Raw genomic sequence first — 23,783 nt, forward strand, 5'->3', positions numbered from 1 at the left:
GGAGGTCTTCAATCAATCATTAGATAGCCTTTAGATGGTATTCTTTTCCATGTGTGGATTAAATTAGTTATGTAGCCAGTTGGAATTGTGAACAAATCCCTGAATTTGGAATTGAGAACTGTGTTCAAATTCCATTCTTATTCATGTGACCTTGGGCAAGTCTCAGTTTCCTCATTTTTAAATGAGCAGTTGGACTAGGTAACTTCCAAGGTCTCTCTCAACCCTATGTTTAGGATCCTTTGAGGACCTCTGAACTTTGTTCCATCTTCCTTCTAAGGAGAATTTTTAGCAAGTTGTGTATACTTTGATTTTCTTGAGAATCACTAGCCAGGAGCTTTGCCTTTAACCAGGCTGGGCTTTATGCACAAAAAATGGAGATATGTAAGGAGACAGTATTTGTGGTTCAGGCTCAGGACAGGAAGGTCAGAATCATAACACATCCAAGTATTGCAGAAATTAGAGATTCAACATCCAAGCTTGAAGCTCTCATGTGTTTTACTGATGTCTCATATATAGAATCATAGATTTAGAGGTCAAAGGGAATTTAAAGGTTTTTGGGTCCAGCCCTTTTATTTTTCAGATGAGGAAACTGAGACCTGTGGAGGTTCAGCGCTTTTCCCAGGGTCACAGAGGAAATAGCATGGAACAGAGGAAAGAATGCTGATTCTGGAGTCAGAAATTCTGAATTCAAATCCCAGCCCTGGCATTAAGTCTAATTCCTTTTTAGTCAAATTGCTGATCCCCCTTGAGCCTCAATTTTCCCTTCCATAAAAGAAGGGGATTGGACTGGGTAATTTTGATATGCTTTCAAGTGTCTATGGAACTAATTAAGATGGGCAGGATTCAGATTTAGACCCACAAGTCTAATTGCAGCATGCTTTCTTACGCTCTCAGCAGCCCCTAGAGCAAAGGCTATTAACTTTGGATGGGGGTTGGGGTTGGACCATGGGCTCCCTTAGCAGTCAGTCATTTGAAGCCTATGGACTCCTCAGAATCATGTATTTAAAACACATAAAATAAAATATGATTTTATGATAAATAATAAAAAAATATGATTTTATGATAAAATATACAAAAGGAATCAACTATATTGGGGTACAATGAGCAAAGTGTTTTTGAAAACTAAATTTCCAGATCTGAGGTCAATAACCCCTGACCTAGAGTAACTTCTTAAGGATCAGATGTGTCAAGTGATGCAGAATTTTGCTTTGAGATACTCAAGTGCCTGACCTTCTTTAACAAAGAAAATTGAGACCAAGGATGGGGGAGTGATTTCCCCAGTGTCACACAGCCAGCAAATGGGTAGTCATTTTTGAGTCTTAAATATCTTTTGCTTTCATATCACGTTGATTTCTAAATACATTCCTTCCTCTCCTCCACTCAGAGAGCCAAGAGCCATCCTTTAGGACAATGACCATTTTAAAAAGAAAAAGTCAGCTGGGCAGCTAGATGAAGAAGTGTACAGAGTACCAGTCTTGGAATAAGGAGGACCGGAGTTCAAATCTGACCTCAGCCACTTACTAACTGTGAGATCTTGGGCAAGTTGCTTAACCCTGACTGCCTCAAAAAAAAAAAGTCAGCTCTGCCTCAAAAAAAAAAAGTCAGCTCAACAAAACTAACTGCCATAGGTTAACCATGTCTGATAGTATATGTGATTTTCTACCACCATAGGGTCCCTACCCTTGCAAAGAAGGGAGGAAAGTGTATATTCTCTTCTTTTTGAGGGCCTAGTTTGAACCTGGGTCTTTTGACTTGCAAGCCAGAATCCTTTCCATTCCCCTCAGCTCTTATCCTTTTTTTCCTTAATCCTGAAAGCTCTGATCCCTCTGGTTTCCTAACCTGCCTTAAACTATGCCTTTATTAATAGGGTTGTACTCTGACCCTCTGACTTCCAAACGCATCCCATTTTTCAGGACACACACTACTGGTAGACGATGGTTGGATTTCTGTTTTTTTTTTTTATTTGTTTTTGTTTTAAAAGAGAAATGCCACTTTACTTTGAAGCATAATTTACATAGATAATCATGATATTAATGGGCAGTGATGAATACAATAAACCATTTAGAAAAAATTATGTATATCTCACAAAAAGCCTGTATAATAAGGCATTCTAAGTAATCAAGTCTTGTCATATAAAGTGATGGATTGCTGGCCTCGGAAGTTGTAGGCACATTGAAGGAATCCTTAATTTTTTAAATCTCAACTGAATTAATTAGACATGTACATAAACACGTATAAAACCCACCATCTTTAAGATGCCCCATAAATCGAGTACAGTTTTCAGCTTTAATAATATACAACTGCACTAAGACTTTGGGGACATCCAGTATATTTCTCCATTTGTCCATATTCTGAGTTTTTATTCTGAGTGGAGTGAAGCAAAGAACATCAAAGCTAGAATTAAGAAAAAGTGTGTCGTGGTAGAAGGTGCATAGAATTTGAAGTTGGAGGACCTCTTTCAAATGCTGGTTCTGTAGTCTGCAGAAACCTATGTGACCATGATCAATCCACTCTCTCCTCTTTAGACCTCAGTTTTCTCATCTCTAAAGTTAGAGGGTTGGACTAGGTGACCTCTCAAGTCTCTTTCAGCTCCAAATCTATGAACCTGTGACCTCTGTGGGCTTTGATTCCCTCATCTGAAAAGCTTGGGGCTTAACCTAGATGACATTTGAAGTATGTTGAAGTCAGCTCTAAGTGGCTGACAAGGGCTGATTGGTAAATTTTCATTGGAAATTGGTAAATGCTACAAATCGAAGCTTGATTCGTTCTCTTCCAATTCTATGGGTCTGTCACAATGCAGTTCTTTGACTTACTATCACTTCAGTGAAGGCGCTGGCTTTGTTGACTTCCCTGGTAGTACCTGGGTACTTTAACATGGGGATGCTACAGCAGCTAGATGTTGCAGTGAATAGGGCGAAGGGCCTGGAGTCAGGAAGACCTGAGTTCAAATCTAGCCTCAGACACTTACTAACTGAATGACCCTGGGTAACTCACTTGACCTGTTTGCCTCAGTGTCCTTGTCTATAAAATGAACTGGGAAAGGAAATGACAAACCACTCCAATATATTTTGAAATATGTATTATATAAAATATATAAATACATAATATATACATATGTATATGTGTATGTGTGTGCATTCTGGCTTAGCAAGAGCCCAAGAGCCAGGGGATTTAAGATGTTCTGTTTTAACTCAAATAGGAGCCAGTCCCCGGCTGAGAAGTATAATCCCTCTTTCTCAATCCTTGTCCTATTCCTTCCACCAGTAGAATGTTGCTCCTGGTGGGCAAGGATTTACCATCAACTTCTTTGCAGCCTCACCAACTAGCACAGTTCCCAGCTCATAATAAGCCCTAAATAAAAACTTACTGAACTGAATTAGATTCTCATATGAGGAAATAGGAGTCTATCCAGAGAAGGAAATTGATTTGCCTAAGGCTAAACCTATCCATTGGCAGAGCTGAGACTAGAATTTAGATTTTTCTGACTTAAAAATCCAGATCCCTTTCCTCCTCTCCATGTGGTCTCTGCAGGATAGGTCCTAGTCAGAGCTGAAAGGGATCTCAAAGGTCAGAGTCCAACTCTTCTATTTACAAAGAAAGAAACTGAGGCAGAGATAACTTTGTCCAACTGACTTGACTCAAATCTTGTACTTGGTAAGTAACAGAGGCAAGATTCTCTCCCAGGGCCCCTGATTTCACTCTTTACTTTTCCCATTATATGAGGCAGAAGTGCATTTTAGTCATGGGGAAGAGTCTGGAAAAGGCACAGAAAGGTGGTAGATTGAACGTAATATGTGAAGAGAAAAACAAGAAAACTAATATGTCTGGATTGTGGTATGTGATGGGTAGGTGAAGCTTATGAGATGCAGATTTATAGCTCAAAAGGATCTTAGAGACACTCTCTAGTCCCAGAGCGGAGATTGAGACATACTTTTCTGAACATGGTCAATGTGGGAATTTCTTTTGCTTGACTATACATGTTTATAATATAATAATAATGTAATTCTTCCTTTCTCAATGGGTGATAGAGAGGGTGGGAAGGAGAAAAGACAGATTGAAGAAGTGGAATTTAATTTTTTTAAAAGAAAAAGGGATAAAAGAGGTTATCCTGCTCTACCACTTCATGTTATAGATGAGGAAATGGAGGCCATGGAGGTAAAGAGGCTTGACCAAGGTCAATTCAATTTGGCAAGCATTTATTAAGCACCTGTGGTAAGTTGTGCACTGTGGAGTACAAAGACAAAAATGATTGATTTCTTACCTCAGGTACCTTTAATAGATGGCTTAATAGAGGTGGGAGAGATGGGAGAGATGAGGGAAGGGAGCATATAAACACTAATTAAATTCCAACTATATACAAAGTAAACACAAAGCAATAGAAAGAGTGCCGGATTTAAAGTAAGCGATCCCAGTTCAGATACTGTCTCCATTACTTCTTATGCAGGTTGGTGAATGAATGAATGAATGAAAAGCATTTATTAAGTGCTTTCTAGGTGTTAGAAAATAGAGAAGTGTCAAAATGAGTACAGGATTTAGATATAAAGGCTGATACTATAAACAAACTGGGAGAGCAAGGAATAGTTTACCTGTTAGATTTATGGAGAATGGAAGGATTTATGACCAATCAAGAGATAGAGAACATTATGAAATACAAAATGGATAATTTTTATTACATTAAATTGAAAAGGTTTGCACAAAAAAGCCAACACAACCAAGATTAGAAGGGAAGCACAAAACTGGGAAAGAATTATTACATCCAGTGTCGCTGATAAAGGCCTCATTTCTAAAATATATAGAGAACTGAGTCAGATTTATAAGAATACAAGTCATTCCCCAACTGCTAAATGGTCAAAGGATATGAACAGGCAGTTTTCAGACGAAGAAATTAAAAGCCATCTATAGTCATATGAAAAAATGCTCCAAAATAGTATTGATTAGAGAAATGCAAATCAAAGCAACTCTGAGGTACCACACCACACCTATCAGATTGGCAAAATAGGAAAATGATAGATACTGGAGAAGATGTGGGAAAATTGGAACACTAATGCATTGTTGGTGAAGTTGTGAACTTAGTCAACTACTGTAGAGAACAATTTGGAGCTATGTGCAAAGGGCTATACAACTGTGTATACCCTTTGACCCAGCAATTCCATTTCTAGGTCTGTATCCCAAAGAAATCATAAAAGCAGGAAAAGGAGTCACATGTACAAAAATATTTATAGCAGTTCTTTTTGTTATGGCCAAGATTTGGAAATTGAGGGGATGCCCATCAATTGGGGAATAACTGAATGAGTTGTGATATATGAATGTAATGGAATACTATTGTTCTATGAGAAATGATGAACAGGCAGACCTCAGAAAAACCTGGAAAGATTTACATAAGCTTATGCTGAGTGAAGGGAGCAGAACCAGAAAAACATTTTACACAGTTAACAGCAAAATTGTGTGATGACTAACTTTAATAGACTTATCTATGCTTGGCAATGCAAGGATCTAAGACAACTCCAAATGACTCATGATGGAAAATGCATCCACATCCAGAGAGAGAACTATTGAATCTAAATGCAGATCAAAGCAGACTTTTTGCTCTCTCTCTCTCTCTTTCTCTCTGTTTTTGTTTCTTCTTTCTCATGGTTTCTCCCATTGGTTCTAATTCTTCATTACAACATGACTAATATGAAAATATGTTTTATATGAATATATATGTAGAGCCTGTATCAGACTGCACACCATCTTGGGGTGGAGGAGAAGAAGGGATGGGAAGGAAATTTGGAAATCAAAATCTTATGGAAGTGAATGGTGAAAACTAAAAATAAATTAATTAATAAAATAGACAACAGAAAAGTGGAGACAATCTCTGCTCGCAAGGATGTCACATTAAAATGAGGGGGACAATATATAGGGGATTTTAGCTGTGAGTTACATAGAAAGTCCCATGATCTTTAAGGTGCAGGGACAGAGCAGAAGGTATTAAATGACTTACTCTCTTTGGATCCATCAGTCTCCTCATGGGTAAGACTGAGGTAGGTAGATTAGATGAGTAGTAAACATCCCTGGAGTTTGAAATCTATGATCTTAGAATTGAAGGCTTAGGGAATGGCAGAGATAAGGTTTCCAAGTCAGATTCTTTCAACTCTGTGATGCTATCACTCAATAAAAGGTTTTGTGTTAATTTTTCCCCTTTAATTTCATTTATTTCCTTTTGTCTTTTATTTCAAATAGTCTCTGTGAGATATAAGCCTCCCTTCCCTTCCTGTTCTTTTGGCCTCACTGGGACTGGTCAAGCCCTGCTACAGGAAGCAGCCACTCATCTTTATTTCCCCCAGGACCATTACTCCCAGGGGCTGAGCAGCAGTCTACCCAGACCCCATCAGCACAGGAAGACTGATGAGGCTAGCATGTCACCGTCATTTATCCTTTTTAATTTTCTTTTCCTTTGGGGCAGAAGGGGGAGGAAAGAAGGAAAAAAAATTGCCCTCCCCTTCCCTGAAAAAAATCATCCAACCACATGCCCAAGGAACCTCTGCCGAAAATCCATCATTTGTTTTAATAATGAAAGCTGTCAGGAACTCTGGTTTGGTCGGAAATGATGGCCTGGATAAATATTTGGTCTGTAACTGATTTATGGGCGTGGGGTGGGGGAGAAATCAGATTAGGGGCTAATCACAGCTGTGCAGGAAACTCTGCTGGGCTGGATGCCGGCACAGATCATGCCGGGGATCGAGAGTGAAGACACTTAGGTCTAGATGAGCTCAGAGGCTGGTGAAGATTCACCCTGATGGGGCAAGCAGAGGTCTGGGGCAGGCATTCTTCCAGGGGAGGGAAGGGTAAGAGGTCACAATCAGCCCTCCAGTACCGAGACATGGTGAAGTTTTTTGACCACTCAGAGACTATTGGACTCTCTAGTCTTTCCATTCAAATTTATCCCACATAGAGCTTTTCAGTAGCTTTTTCTCAGTTATGTCTGACTCTTTTGACCCCCACTTGGGTGGGTCACAGTATCTTGGCAAAGATACTGGAATGGTTTGCTATTTCCTTCTCCAGCTCATTTTACTAAGGAAAGCAAGGTTAAGTGACTTGCCCAAGGTCACACAACTGATAAGTGTCTGAAGCTAGATTTGAACTCAGGTCTTCCGGACTCCAAGCCCAGCACTCTATCTACTGCACCACTTAGTAGGCATCTAACAAATGCTTATTGATGGATTGTTGACTGGCTTACCAACCTCAGAAGATTGTTGTCCAAGTTAAATGCTATAATAGATATGAAGGTCTCTTTAACCCTTGGAGTGCTACATAAATGACAACTGTTATTTCTATTATCATTCTAACTTTAAAAATAAAGACATCTGTTTAGTGTTTTAAGGTTGGAAAAGTGTTTTACCTCTACTTTCTCTTCTGTTTTAGTTGTGTCTCATTGCAAGGCAGTGTGCATTATGTATAGATCATAGGTAGAAGGGACCTCAGATACCATCTATTCCAACCCCTCCATTTTACAGATGAAGAAACTAAGGCCTAGAGAAGTTAAATGGCTCTCCCAAGTTCACACAGATACCCATTAGAGGAGGGAGAATTCCACAGTGCCACCAAGGCTGGCCTTAGGGTTAAAATGACCTGGGTGCAAGGTCCACCTTTGACAGACACTGACTGTGAAGCCAACAACACACCGCTTAGAGCCCCTGAGCAAAGTGTCAAGTCTACAGATTGCCTGACTGCAGTAGTGGAGGCAGTTGGAGTCCCACACATTGAACGAAATTAAAGATTTGGGCCATTAAATAATTGTGTAATTTTGGCTAAGTCATTCCCTCAGCAGCAGCATAGTTTGATACAGCAGAGCTGGTCAAGAGGGTCAGACTTGCCTCACAATACTAGCATTACAGAGTGATCTCACTCAACTGCCTCCACTCCCCCAACACCTTCTACCTGTAGTGTAAAGAGGGATGGCAATATATTAAACATGCTTAGATTCCCATGGAATATACCATATAAGAGCCTTGTGATCAAGTCACCCTTAGAATGTAATTGGGGTGGCTTATAGATTTCTGGGGTTTCTGGGAAGGACATTTTGATGTCCACCCCCACACATTATATACTGACTATTCCAAAGTGTCTCATCCTCTGTCTCCTCTCCTGTCTCCTTTCTCTCTCCTCTTCTTCCTTCTCCTTATTTCTCTCTTCTCATTTCCTCTCTTCTCTCTCATCTCCCTTTGTCCTTTCCTTTCTCCTCCTCTTCCCTCTCCTCTTCTCCCCCTCTCTCATCCCCTCTCTCTACCTCTTCTCTCTCTTCATTCCCTCTTTCCACCTTTCCTATCTTCTCTTACCCCTTCTTTCTTTTCTTCTCTCCTCATTCACTCTTTTTTCCTCTTCTCATTCCCTCTTCCTTTTTCTTTCTCTTCTACCCTTTCCTCTTTTCTCCCTCTCTCCTCGTTCTTTTTTTTAAACCTCCTCTCCTCTTCTATTCTATCTCCTTTCCCCAGAAGCTCAAGAAGGTTCAGGGTCAAGTTTGAAGTATATGTATGTATTTATGGTTGGGATGGGACAGATCAAGGGCAGGTAAGGAATCCTTCCTTCCTCTCCCTTCCCCACCAACACATACACACACACACACACACACACACACACACACACACTTCATACTCTTGGTATCTGTGGTCTCAATCAATGAGACAGCAAAGAAGGAGTCTGTAACACTGGACAAAGAAGCTAGTTGTAGATTCAGTGGGTGTGAAGAGCACATTCATAGATAGGAAATGAGCTGGATGATCTAATGATACACTGGTGCCTCATTTCACTTGAATGCACAGGAATTGAGAGTCTTTTGACAGCTGTCTTTTTTTAACTTACCATCCAAATATATGGCATGGGGGGAATTTGGAATTAAAAAACCACAGAAACTTGGAGTTGGAAGGGACTTCAGAGACCACTCAAGACAACCTAGTCCTGAACAAGAATGCCATTTACAGCGTGCCTGATGAATGACCATCCAGCCTTTGCTGAAGGACTTAAGAATAGTACCCCCGAAAACAACCCACTTGATTCTGGAGTAGCTGTAGTTGTTAGGAAGTTCATCCTTGTGTCAAACATTAGTTAGCTTTCTGGAAGATCTGCTTTTTGGTCTTGGTTCTCTCAGAATCAAGCAGAATACTTCAAATATTTCAAGACAGCGTTCATATCCCTTAAGGCTTCTGTGCCATCAAATCCTGTTCTGTCTTATCCCCCCTCTCCTCTTCTAGCTTTCCCTTTCCTGCCTTCTTTTTTCTCCCTTTGCTCCCATCTAACAAGAATTTATTAAATATCTGCTATGCTCCAGGGTCTAAGAGGATATCCAGACATGAATGAAATTGTTCTTGCCCTCAAAGAGCTTACATCCTAAACTAAACATCACTCTTTCCTCCTACCCCTTTTCATGTGTGATCAGGGTTTTCCCCTCCTAGTTTGAATTTTTGTTTATTTTTTTCTTTTATTAAAAGGGGCCACCCCTTGAGCAACTTATTAAAGAGGCCTATTCATTGAATGGATGTATCTCACTCAATGTGAGAATCTGATAAGATCTTAGCCTAAAATGCCCAAGGTCCCACATTGCATCCTGGGCCATCTCCAGTTGTCCTGGTGAATATCTGGCTGCTGGACCCAGATGGCTCTGGAGGAGAAAGTGAGGCTGGTGACCCTGCACAGCCCTCCCTCACTCAAATCAAAGTCAAGTACAAGTCATGTCAACATCTTAATTTCATGGTCCTCTTCGAGAATGAAGGACAAATACAACAACAACTACCACAACCAACTTGGGCCCTTTACCATCCTGGCTGCCCTCCTCTGGACCATTGCAACTCACCAACAACTTTGCTAAACTGTGTCACTCAGATCTGAACACACTTTTAAATTGTGAGATCAATTCCTAGCTCTTGGCTTTCCTCTTCTGCAAAATGAGGGGGTTTGACTGGATGATCTCCAGCACTAAGCTACAGAATCGCACCATTTCAGAGTTGGAAAGGACCTTAGTGGCCCCCTAGTTGAATCCAAACTTAAAAGGAATCCCCCACTATAAACTACCAGACAAGTGGTCCTCTAGTGAAGACTTGTAGGTTTCAAGAATCTGCTCTCTCTTGAGGCAGTCCATTCTCCTTTGGGACAGCTCTAATTGGGAGGAAGTTTTTCCCAACACAGACTGTTTTAGCCTCTTCTTAACTTCTGCCAATTATTCTTGGTTCTGTCTTCTAGAACCAAATAAAACAAATCTAATATCTCTTCCATCTGATCATGGATCATAGGTCCATGGATCTAGGAATAGAAGGTACCCCAGAGGTCATCTAGTTTAGTGCTTTCATTTTACAGATGAGGAAACTGAGACCCATAGAGGTGGAATGATTTGACCAAGATTGTATTGTTAGCAAGTAACACAGCAAGCATTTGAACCCAGGCTCTCTGACTCCAAATTAAGGCTTCATTCCATTGTACCTCTATGCCTTCCCTAATAAAATCTATTGGTTTAGAAAGGAAAGCCATCCCTGCTACATACCATCTATGTGAACTTGGTCAAATCACTCAGTCTCCTCCTTATTTTCCCCTTTGGCAAAATGCAGGGTCTTGACCAGAATACCTCTTGCCTCCCTCCCAGCTCTAAATCTTGTGTCTTTATGACTCATTATTGGTAGGACATTCATTTGTGATGTTGTTTTTCTGATGGGTTGCATGGACCCATCCAGACTCTGGCCCAAGTCCCTTGCTTACTGAGGCAGAACTAAGGCAAGGTAATTAGGAATATTTCCCAGGACACTGGCATTTAGAGGGAGCTGACTTCACAGTGACCAGAGAACTCAACAGCTAGGAACTAGACCTGTGGTTCATAGACATAGGGAACTTTCAGATGAGATCACTCCTTCCAATGTTTATAAAGCCCTTAGTTGCTAAGGCACATAGTAGGCTCTTAATAAATGCCTGTTCCCTTCCATTTTCTTCTTCTACCAGTTCAGGTTTGCACCTTCTCTCCAACCTATAGCCTTAGAAAGCTGCCTGGAATGATGAATGATTAACTTGTCCAGGGTCACCCAGTCAGTGTGTAGTGGAGTTGGAAACTTCTGTTGTTCAAGGACAACTTTCTATCCATAAAACCATTAGACAGTAATAAAACATAGGGACTTACAGCTTAATCTCATAATGATAGGAGCTCAAATTTGAAAGGGATCCTAATTGAACAACTCAGCAAGCATCGATTAACTACTTGGTATCAGGCACTAGGAATACAAAAAAAATGAAACAACCCTTGTCATCAGAAAGTAGGACTTATTCCAGTTTTCCTGACTCCAAGGCCAATTCCACTTGTCTCTTAGCTGCTAGATGGGGGAAAATATTTAGTTAAAATAAGAAGCCACCAGATGGCTAAACTTTAGATGAAAGCCTCCCTGCCTGATTCCCCTCTCTCTCCCCACCCACCTCTCTTCAGATATCAGCTTCCCTATTTTCCCATCCATGGGAACTGGTATCCCATGAAAAAGTTTCTCTTACCAACATGGGGTAGTGTTCTTGGGTCACTTCTCAACAATGTCTCATGTTCTGGGATATGAGGTCTCTCCTCACTCCCCAACCCAAGTGTTTGCCCTGAGTATATTTTGTGGTGTTTGCCCTGGGCAGCAGAATTTCTAGTTATAATCCTGTTTCCTTGATAAATGGTCATGTATTTATTTATCAGATGCTTGACCAGAAATAGGGTTGTATGTATGTATGTGACAGTGTATATTTCCTTATAGGTGTATAGATTTAGAGCTAGAAAGGATCTTAGAAGCCATTGAGTTTAAACTCATTTTACAGATGTGGAAACTAAGGCACAGATAAGTTAAGTGACTTTCCCAGGGAAGTATAGCTAGTAGGTGTCTGAAAACTTATGGTTTCCTCTATTGACTCTACTTCTCATCTCTTGCCTTCTGATTTTGGCCAGGTTAACTTGTCTGTATGGGAATCGGACTCTCAACCTTGACCCCATTAGCAGCCTGTTCCAGGTGATGGAGCTGCAGAGTCCAGAAGGCAGCCAGAGAACCTTTTGTTCCCACTTGTTTTTGTCACAGAGCCACTGATGCCTAGGGGCCTGAGTCTGCCTTGGTGGGTTATTTGGTTAATTAGATCAGGCCAAGTGCAAATGAATAGGAGGGAGGCTGCTTTGGGAAACTGCAGCCCCCATCAACAACATCTAAGGCAAAGAAGCATTTTTTCCTGTGTTAGGAAACAATTATTGGATTAGTTCTTGGTTGAAAGCCGTGGGCAGCATGTGTGCTTGTTTTCTTTCTCCAAACCATGCCCTAAAGATGATTGTGGCATGCTTGTCCCTTGTGCCACAGTTATTTCCTCCCAATTGGGCCATCCAGATGCCCCAGGCATCATTAATGTGGAGCTGAAGAGTTTGACCGGGTGAGGGCTTCAGAGTTCATGGAGATGTAATTCAGCTGGTCAAGGGGTGAAAGAAATGATAATTATAATAGAAATAAGGAGGAAGAGAAAACTCATCTTTCTGTAACTCTTTAAGCACTTTCCTTAGCACATGCAAAGATTATCACCCCCCTTTTACAGAGGAAACTGAGTCCCCAAGAGGTGAAGTCCTTTGCTCATAATCATGCAGTTAGTAAGATCATAAAGTTCATGAGTCAACAAACATTAATTAGACACTTCCCACATGTCAGGTACTATGCTAAGAACTGGGATACAAAGAAAGGCAAAAAATGCTTAGAGATAGAAGTGACTTTAGAGGTCATTGAGTTTTCTCTTGCCCCACCCCCTACCCCATCAGCCCATTTTAGAGATGAGAAAATGAAGTCATTTCTCAATGCAGCAAGAAACAGATCTAAAATTTGAGCCTAGGGGGATGGAAGCAAGTCATATTTTAGAGCCAAGATTGATACCTATGAATGAATGAGTGATCATTAAGCACTTATGTATCAGGCACAGTGTTAAGCACTGAGGATATAGATACAAAAAACAAAGACAGCCCCTTCCCTTTAAAGAGCTTAGATTTGAATGGAGGAAACAGCATATGTAGAAAAGGGATGGTCAGGGAAGTTTACTTTAGCCTGAAAGGTAAGAGATGAGGAGAAGAACAAGAGAATAGCCTTGTGATATACTCTTTCCAGAAGCAGTGGTAGTACTGATTTGGTTAAAGTCCTCAGAGCAGGAGGTAGACATCAGGTGGATGTACTGGGGGCTGGGGTGGGAAGGGAAGGTAGTAAGATGGCCAAGGTGAAGAAGCATTGTCCCAGTGTTGAGAGCTCAGAACTGAGAGGCTTAGGTCTTCCTGATCCTGGTCCCTGGAAGTCCAGTTTGGAGAGTGGAAAAATAGCAGTGGTAGGGGGGGAAACAGCAGGGGCCAAGAACCATGGATCCAGGGATGTCAGCAACTTTTTAGATGTTAAGTGAGAAGGAAGAGCTAATTCTGAAGTACCGTAAAGTTTGGAGAAGGGCAGGTGTAGGGGTGGAAAAAATGAATTCAGTTGGGGATATATTGAGTTTGAGGTGCTTCTAAAGCATCTAGGGGGTGATATTCACCTTGATGATGAGAAACTAGAACTCAGGAGAGAGATTAGGGCTGGGTTTATAGATTTGAAAATCAATTGCACAGAGCTCAAGCTTGAACCCATGGTAACAAATGGAGTCACCAAGGCATACAGGAGAGAGAGAAGAGGACAGAACAAATAGTGCTTTGGATCTGGGACATGGCTGATGATCCAACAAAGAAGGCTGAAAAAGAATGGTCAGGGAGATGAGAGCAGTATCATGAAAATCCAGAAAAGAGAACTCAGGAGGAATAACCTCTCAGCCTCAGTTTCCAGTTTGTAAAATGGGAAAAGTAGTCATTAAATGACTGTTGGGACTTTGCTGAGAAAGGCACTTTGAAAGCCACAAAACAGTATATAATTGTGAACTCTGATATTGTAGTGGGGATCCCTTTGGGTACAATATGGATTGGATATCCACTGAAGTCCTTTCCAGTTTTCATGTTCTGTGACTCTGTGACTACTAAGGTCTCTTCCAATTCTAAATCTATTACATCTTAGGAATTTGATTTCACAAGACAGCCCCAAACCAGTCATTTGGCCACATTAAAAAATACCTATGGGGTACAGAGAACCTTTCGGAAGGCAGGATACTTGAACCTATGAATGTAGATGAGATTTCAAAGGGAGAAGTTATAGTGATGAGAGGAAAGGACCTAAGAGGGATGTTCATGAATAGGTGGTGATAGGGCACTGGACCTACAGTTAGGAAGAGCTGAGTTCAAATCTGGGTTTCAGACACTAGTTGTGTGAATCTGAGCAAGTCACTTAAGTTACTGGCCTCAGTTTCCTAAATGAGGATAATAATAGCACTTACCTTCCACAGTTGTGATAATGAAATGAGATGTCTGTAAAATGCTTTGCAAATATTGAAGCACGATGTAAATGATAGTCATTATGATTATTTTATTAATGATAAAAAAGATAGTCCAGCAAAGTAGACTGAGAAATGATCAGACAGGTAGGATGAAATTCAGTACAGTAGAAAGAGCAGTAGATTTGGAGGCAGAAGAACTAGGTTTATATACTGCCTCTGCCACTTACTAGCAGTGTTATCTTAGGGAAGTTCCCTAAGTTCTCAAATGTCCTGATTTCTTCATCTGTAAAATGAGATGATTGAATTAGTTGACTTACAGGGTCACCTCTAGCTCTAGATCTATGAATCAGGAGATAGGGTCTGGTGGAAGCTATTTGGGTGACTGAGAGAAGGGGTACATTTTGTCTTTTGCATATACCTCATTTCTGTTTCCCAGAAATAACTACATTTTCATTAAAGTCACTTGAAAATGATATCTAATATGGTCCAATGCTTATGGGAAATGGTGTTCTTTTTAATTAAATTGTTTCATCTTTGGGATGAACTGGGAAATGTCTCAGGAGCTAGTGACTGTAACCAGCTCTCACTGTTTTTTCCATCCTCTGTTGATAACTTGGGAGGTGGGGGCTTAGAGCTAAGAGTGGAAACTCCATATTCTCATTGTGTTATATTCTTTGGTGTTGTGTGTATTTTCTGTTTACTTTTACATGTGTTTATATTGTCTTTCTCTGTGGAATGTAAATCAGGGACAATTTTGTGATTATCTTTGTATCTCCAGCATCTATTATCATACCTGGTACTAGTAAGCACTTAATTAATACCTGCTGATTGATTAATATCAATGTCAGTTTGTGCTTCTAGTTTACCTTTCATTCTCACTTAATTCAGTAAGCATTTACTAGGGACCTATTATGTGCCAAGACCCTAAGGATATACAGACAAAACCCCACAAATATTCCCTGCCCTTGAAGAGCTTATAGTCTCCAGGGGATTGCAAAAGTTAAACAAAAAGAGTAAACACAGGATCATTTGAGGAGAGAGAACAATAATAAATCAGAAAGAGTAGAAAAGGGACAGACAACATAGGCCAAATAGAACAAATCCTGAGGGCAGAGAGCTCTGGCTTGGCTGGATCACAGAATTTTGGAAGGACAGAACTCATGATCTTTTCTCAAATTTATATCTTATCCTAATTTCTCTATTTCTGTTGGGGGATGCCTTCACCCTTCCAGTCACCCAACTTCTCCATCTTGGTGTCATCCTTAATGGCTTCTCTCTCTCCCTCCCTCCCCACTCTCTGTCTCTGTGTATACAGAGATAGATAATCATTTGTCAAATCTTGTCATTTTACCATCACAGCATCAGATCTATCCCCTTGTTTCCACTCATTTATTATTGAGGCATGTTTCAGTTATATAGGACTCTGCATAACCTATTTGGGGTTTTCTTGGCAAAGACACTAGAATGGTTTGCCATTTCCTTCTCCAACTTATTTTACAAATGAGCAAACTGAAGCAAACAGGGTAAAGTGACTTGCCGAGGGTCGCACAGCTATCTGAGACCAGATTTGAACTCAAGAAGATGAGTCTTTTTAATTCCAAAATCAGTGTTCTATCCACTGTGCCACCTAGCTGCCTGTCTCCACTTGTGCAGTTATTATATTACCTAGAAGCCTCATTTCAGTAGGCACTGTGCCTTATATGCCACTGTACACATTCCCTAGTATCTAGCACATAGTAGGCAATTGAACGCTTGTTAACGTACTTTACTTATACTATACTTAATAAAAGTATAATTTGTTATAGCAGCAGGCAAGGGTTGAACTAGATGGTTTCTCATTTCCTATTTGGCTCTAAATCTATGAGCCTGTATATGTATACACACAATGGTTTCTCTGTTCCAGGGTAGCTTGTAAAACTACACAGTTGGTTTTTTTTCTTCCACAAGAGGGCATCCTGAGCTATGTTAATATGGTGACATCAAACTCCTGCCCCAACTTCCCTGGGTGGAACTGAACTTTTGTTCTTGGCTGCAAATTGCTGTTTTTCTCCACATTTCCCTTTGTTGCCAGGTTTCTGAAGCATTCAGTGATCCCCAGAAGTTGACTGGGAAAGGGAGAAAATCCTTTTAAAACCAGCCTGATCTCTTTGTAAAGGGCAGCTTTGCACATAGTCAACTCTATTATATGGGGTCCTCTGGTGAGCCAGTTTCTATAAAACCTAGATCTCTTGCTTCATAAATCTTGGCCAAGTCACTGAGCCCCTACTGTAGAGGACAGAGGACTGTCTCATAGGTCAGAAACCCAGGATAGTAATACCAGCTCTGCCACTTACTACCTTTGTGACCTTGGGCAAGTCACTTAATCTCCATGGACCTTGGTTTCCTTTTTGTACTGGATGATTTCTGAGTCATCTAGTAAATGGTAAATCACCTTCATAAGCCTCAGTTTCTTGATTTGTAAAATGGAGGGATAGTTGAGATGGCCTCTGAGGTCCCACGCCATCACCACACTCAGATCTCCAATCCCTGATTCTATGATCCTTCTGTTTCCTTATGGATAAAAAGAGATTCCTTCTCCCTCCTATTGCTGGCTTTTTGGCCATGTGGGGACATCATTGATTTAAAGTGGAAAGGAACTTCAAACACCTTTCAGTCTGACCCTCTTATTTTGAAGAGGAGGAAACTGAGGCTCCTGGGGAGGTGAAGTTTGGTCCAAGGTCACCCAGATAGTAAGTGGCAAAGCTGGGATTTGAACCCAGACCCTCTGCCTTCCAGTCCATTGCTATTTTCATGGCATGATACTGCTTTTTTAGAGGGGAGGGTGAGTAATTAAGGGCAGAGAAAATAAAACAGCTTGGTTGCAGTTAGAAAGATTTCACATGGGATGGGAACAGTCACAACAGAGAGCTGCAGGACCATTAGCGGAAGAGGGGCTAGAGGGCTGGCCTCAAGCCTGAGATACTTAGTAGAATGTAAACTCCTTGGAGACAGAGGGAGATTTATTTTTTTGTCTTTGTATCTTCATTGTCTAATGTGTCTCCTGGTATACTTCACAAATGCTGGTTGATTGTTTCTTCCTTTGTTAAAAATAGCACTGGATAGTTCCAGGGTACAGCTGGTTATTTACTACTGGTCCATGGAGCACTAGCACTTTCTGTTTTTTTCTGTGGAGTCAGAGGAGTCATGGCGTAGAGTTGGAATTCTTCATAGTTTTTGTGCTATAGACCTCCACCCTCTGCCCCGACAGTCTGAGAAAGCCTAGACATCTCTTCTTCAGCTAATGTTTTTAAATGGTAGCCCAGTGGTAGTGGATAGAGTACTGGATCTGGAGCCAGGAAGACTTGAATTCCAGTCCAGCCTCAAACATATACTAGCTGTGTGATCCTAAACGAGGCATTTCACCTCTGTCTGCTTCAGTTTCCTCATCTGTAAAATGGGGATAACAATAGCATCTATCTCCCAGGGTTGTTGAGAATCAAACAAGATAATGATTGTAAAGCACTTAGCATAATGCCTGACATAAATAATGAATGCTTTCCCCCCTTAAATATATAAATAAAATACACAGATTTACAAAGAAAACCAATCATATTGGAATAGTTATTTTTTTTTAAATTATCAAAAATAATTACCAAAAACCACACATACATAGTTTGTTGTTGTCTTTCATGCTCAAAGAGGACCAAAATGAGTTCAGTATGCTGGAGTCAAGGCACAGTGTGTCTGCCTGTCAGACGCAAGCTTGGAGTGCTTTACCACAGGTCGTCAGGCACAGATAGTTCACATGAACATTGGAAGTGGTGATGTCTCTAAATTTGTGCTTTTCATGTTTCTTTTGAGCTACTGCAATTCTGCTTCGCTTATAGAGCACAGTGCCTTCTTTGATGTAGGCATGGCACACCAGGCAGTCCTATGCCAGTGTCTCCCATGTCTCACAATCAATTCCCAAGTTCTTCAGAGAGACCATCTTTGTATCACTCCTTTTAACCTCCATTCTACAGTCTGTCTCTTGTGAGTTTTCCATAAAGTAGGCAAGCATACATTTGGCATTCACACAACATGGCCAACCCATTGGAGTTGAGCTCTCTGCAGTAACGTTTGAATGCTTGACAGTTCAGCATGTGAAAGGACCTCAGTGTCCAGTACCTTATCCTGCCAAGTGATCTTCAGAATCTTACTAAGACAATTCAAATGAAAATGATTCAGTTTCTTGGTAGTGTAACCATGGGCAAGTGACTTAATCTCCCTGAGTAGCCTCAGTTTTCTCATCTGTAAAATGAAGATACTAGCATCTATCTCCCAGTGTTGTTAATAAGAAACAAAGGTGATACTATATGTAAAACACTTAGCAAAAATGTGCTGTTGAAATGGGCTATAGTTAAAGTGCTAGAGAAATGTTGGTTATTGTTGTTTTTGGTCCAAGCATGGAGGACACCTTGGAAGTGGGCTATGGAATGTCATGTAAGAGGAGAGCACTTAGATCCGTTTAGAACATAAAATGCATAAAGAGAATTAATAGAGACCAAGCCTGGAAAGTTAGAATGAAGCCAAATTGAAAGGACTTCAAATTTAAAAAGAAAAAAAAAAGGTGTTTGTATTTGATCCTAGAGGCAAAAAGGCTCCATCCTAGAGAACTAGAGATTCTTGAGTAAGGGAATGATGTGCTTAGATTTGCACTTTAAGTATATCACTGCTAGTAAGTGTCTGAGGCAGGATTAGAACTTGAGTCCTCCTTACTCCAATTCCAGTACTCTATCTGCTCCAATACTTATTCATCCCTGCTTTTCAGTATCCCTACCTTCTTTCAAGGCTCATATGAGATCTCCCCTGATCTGCTCCTCCTCTAAATGCCCATGATTCCCTCCAATTACTCCATTTATACTCTCATTAGAATATAAGCTCCTTGAGGGCAGACTATTCCATTTTTTCCTCTCTGTATTCCCATTGCCTAGCACAGTAATACATAATTTTAACTTAATAAATACCCTGTGAAGTCAGAAAAGGAGGTGCAATATGATGACTGGGAGATGACCCTAGGCAGGAAGCAATTTTGCCCAAAAACATGTGTTAGCTCTCATGGCATGACCACTGTTTGTAAAGAAGGTTCACTTGGATTCACCTGGACTGACCTTATGGGGGATCTAGGATGAGTCAATGGACTAATTGGGACAAGAGGGTGGGTCACGTGGATAGGAGGGAAGGAAATATATCCCCAGGTAAATAAGGACAAACTATAGAACATCTCTCCAACAATTTCTTCATAGAAGGCTCACTTCTTTCCCAACAATGGAGAATTTTTTTCCTCCAAGTTAGACAGATGCCTCAGCTCACCATAGAAACAGACCATTCCATGAATGGCATTTAGGTTTCTTTTCAAGTTTATATGAGTATTTTTTTTATTTTAAAAAAGATGAAAACTGAGCCCTAAGTAAACTAGAAACAAGCCTTTAAAAAAGGAATCTGTTTCTGTATTGAAAGATGCAGTAAGTTACATCTTTAGCAATCCTCTAGTTGAGCATTTGAAAGGGCTTTGCTATATCTCGAACAGATCCTGCTATAAACAGAAGGCCAGAGAGAACCTCCAGTCAAATACTTCAGAGACAGAGGGAGGAGGGGTCAGGGATGGCTGGAGCTCAGGGTTCAGTTAGGACTACCCCTCTCCCATGTCCTAGGAAGGTTGGACTTCTCTGTAGTTAACTAGGGTACCATTTGAGGGCTGTAGGAAATTCAATTCAATTCAGTCCAACAACTGAGACAGCTATCAGTTCAGGGATAGAGAGGTCAGGAAAGGTCTCATCTCATTTCTCCTCTCTTCTTCTCTCCTTTCCTCCTCTCTCCTCCTCCTCTCCTCTTCTCCCTCTCTCTCCTCTCCTCTCTCCATCCCTTCTTCCCTTTCTCTCTCTCTTTGTCTCTGTTGGATTCTGTCTTCTCTCTCTCTCCCCCTCCTCTCCCTCCTTTTCTCTCCTCTTCTCATTCTGTATTTGTCTCTCTTTCTCCCTCCTTCCTTTCTTCCCTTCCTTTCCTCTTCTTTGTCTCTCTCTCTCTGTCTGGCTCTCTTTCGCTGTCTCCCTCTGTCTTTCCTCTCTCTCTCACCTCTCTTTCCCCCTCCTCTCCCCCCTTCTTCCCCTTTTCTCTTTCTCTGTCCTCTGTTTCTCTCTGTATCTCCCCCGTTCTGCCCCTGTCTTCCTCCCCTCTTCTCCCCTCTCCTCCCTTCTCTGTCTCTCTCTGTGTGCCTCTGTCTCTATCTCTGTCTGCCTCTCATACATGTGTGTGGACACGGTATCTTTCACATCTAGCATAAGTTCCTGAAGGGCTGGGACTATTATACTTTGTCTTCATACCCCCAGCCCAGCACAGGTCATGGTACAGAGCCTGCACTTAATCAAGGCTTGCTTATGGATTGTTTCCCCAGTAGAATGGAAGCTCCCTGAAGGCAAAGTTATAATTTTTGTCTTTTGGGGGTCCATCTGCCCCCTGCTCCTAGCTGGTGCCTGGCACACAGTAGGCACTTGGTAACAACTTGCTGACATATCATTATCAGCATCATAAGTATTGCTATGGTCGTAATTATAATTTTATTCTCCTTTCTGTCTTTACCCCAGGGTCAAGAAAAGGAATAAGCCCCTGAATTTAAAGATTCATAACAGCGTGGGCAGTTGTGAGAACATCCCGTCGCAGCGCTCGCCCCTGCTCTCCGAGCGCTCTCTGCGGTCCTTCTTCGTGGGCTACCCACCCTTTCTTCCTTCCACTCCTCCGGTCCATCCCGAAGCCAACTTCTCCACCAGTAAGTCCCAGGGGCCCCAGGCGCCGGCCCCCTGCTCTGCTTTTCCTCTGGGTGGGCTGCTTCCCTCACCTTGCCTCTGCTTCCGAATTCTGCCCTGGCACCTGCAGAAACTTGGGACGGGGAGAGCCCACGAGACTGGGCAAAGGCGGGGTGACTGCGCTCTCAGCCAGGTGCGCTTTTCTTCTCTTTCTGGGCTCCTGAACCGCCTTCTGAGGCGACACACGTACATCATCAGGTGCTCCTTGCCTCCTCTTTGGGCTCTCTGCCTTTCTTTGGATTGTTTGGAAGAGAGGGGGAAATTGATGCTTGAAAGGCTGAATTGGAGCTATCATTACTGAGTGTTTGTAGCTGGCTCACCGCAGGTGGAAAAGAGAGATAGGAATAAACACTTAATGGGTTAAAGGAGACTGTTTGGCTTCCAAGTGTGGGGTTTATTTTGCTGTTTGTTTTCTGTTCCTCCTGGCTCTTAATATCCACTGTGAGTAAAAGAATTTCTGTTTGAAACACAAGCCAACATGTATAATACCTTTTATCACCTCAAAGGTGCACTTAGTCTCCAATCGCCCCCCCCCTTTAGTTAGAGTTGGTAGTGAGAGTTTTTCTCCATGCCCAGTTTCTGAGAAAGGTTTTTGTCCATTGCCTAAGGCAGGGAAATAAGACCCTTCCTGAATCTTGGAGTGAGACAGCTTTTCTAATGGACCAAGTACTGAACTCTGTATAGATTCAAGTCCTATCTCTGACACCATTTATATGACTATCCACACAAGACACAAAGGTCTCAGTTTCCTGATCAGTAAAATGAGGGCATTGGAATAGAATCTAGTCTTCTTAAACTTTTTCCACTCACAGCCCCTTCAGGGGTTCTTAAACTTAATTCTCTATATAGGATGGAGACCCACAATATAAGAAGCACAGGAGATGACCTCTAAGATTCTTCCACTACTAGATATATAAGTCATTTGACTTCTCTGAGCCTCAGTTTCCTTATTTGTAAAATGAAGAAAATATCCTCAAAACCAGGTGAAGCTCTGAAATATGGGTCGACTTTGCAAACTTTAAATACCAAATACAGAAGGATCTGTGACTTTATCTGCATGGAGAACTCACATGTACAAGAAAGAATCAGACCTGTGACTTTGTTGTGATAAAGAGTTGTTTGAGACATTGAAAAGTTAAGTGATTTACCTACTGAAGCACAGCAAGTATGTGTCAGAAGTGGAGGCCATGATTCCAAATCCTGCACCCTATCATCTACTTCTCCTCCAGCGTACTTCTCATTTTAAAATGTTATATGTTATTCATTATTGTTGTTATAATAAAAATTCTCATTAAGGTTGTCTTTATTGTTATTAATGCATTGGAAGGTGTTGAAGTGTAGAAGCCTGCAGTAGGGCATAACAATAGATATAAAGACATAGCTTTAGTAGAACAACCAATGTCAGTAAGGACAAAGAGGGAAATGAACAACTTGTTAAGATGTTTGAAAATGAATTTCTGGATTGTAATTTAACACATAGGAATGAAAAGTTCTTGGCCAGGGATGGAGTATAACTGATAAGGGTTGGTGAAAATATATTTGTTTGGAGCCTTGCAAATAAAATCCAAAGACCAAAAAGGGAAGGGGAAGGAAAAAAAATCACCTATATACATCCACCAAGGCAGACACCATAGAGAGTACTTTTAAGAAACCTCTTGATGAGGGTGAAAGAGGAGAGTGTAAAAGCTATTTTCTTTTATCATTAAAAAAAACCCAAACAAACAACTAAGACTTTGGCAACTGGTCTCATCACTTCCTGGCAAATAGAGGGAGAAGAAATGGAAGCAGGGTCAGATTTTATATTCTTGGGCTCAAAGATCACTGTGGTCATTATTGGTGGTAAGCATGGAAGTAAAAGATACTTGCTCCTTGGAAGGAAAGCTATGGCAAATCTGGACAACATACTAAAAAGCAGAGACATCACCTTGCCAAAAAGATCTGTATAGCCAAAGCTATGGGTTTCCCAGCAGCAATGTATAGCTGTGAGAGTTGGACGATAAAAGTGAATGCTGCAGAATTAACATTCTCAAATTGTAGTACTAGAAAAGACTTTTGAGAGTCCCTTGGATAGCAAGAAAACCAAATCAGTCAGTACTTAAAGAAATTAATTAAAGAAATTAATTCCAGGCTATTCACTGGAAGGTCAAATACTTGTTAATACCCAATACTTGACATACCTAAGATGACAGGCTGGTACAGTTTCTTGGATCTGCTTTTCTAAAAGGAAAGCAACATCTGAAGGATCAACAATCACTTTAATCAAACACATATACCAATAGAGAGAACAACAGACAGGGCTTCCAACTGTCTGACCATGGGCAATACATACATCACTGATCAACAGGAAGATCAAACTGTCTGATCATTACATACTTACATAGCTACCAGAGAAAGAAGCACCAACATCTGAGTTTTCAAAGCTGGAGGACTCCTTAGTAGCTTCCCAGAGTCTCATCGGCCTAATCACTCAAACAATCTTCCAATGATTGAGCCCCAAAGCAAAACCTCATCTCACAATCCACGTGCTTCAGAACCTAATTCCCAAAAGGTGTTAAAGCCTTGAAGCAAACAAACCTCCCCATAAATAAACTTTCCTTAACAGCTCTACCTGAG

The 23,783-nt window shown here is 41.1% G+C and overlaps 1 protein-coding gene across 1 annotated transcript in view; it reads left to right on the top strand.

Annotated features, from left to right (window-relative positions):
• Positions 1–23,783, top strand: part of KSR2 (kinase suppressor of ras 2) — a 590,333-nt gene that overhangs the window by 318,331 nt on the left and 248,219 nt on the right. The window contains exon 5 of the mRNA XM_072600313.1: positions 20,952–21,133. Coding sequence (XP_072456414.1) covers positions 20,952–21,133 — 182 coding nt within the window. The remainder of the gene's footprint in view (positions 1–20,951; positions 21,134–23,783) is intronic.

Source organism: Notamacropus eugenii, chromosome 4 (assembly GCF_028372415.1).
Source record: "Notamacropus eugenii isolate mMacEug1 chromosome 4, mMacEug1.pri_v2, whole genome shotgun sequence".
Taxonomy (NCBI): Eukaryota; Metazoa; Chordata; class Mammalia; order Diprotodontia; family Macropodidae; genus Notamacropus; species Notamacropus eugenii.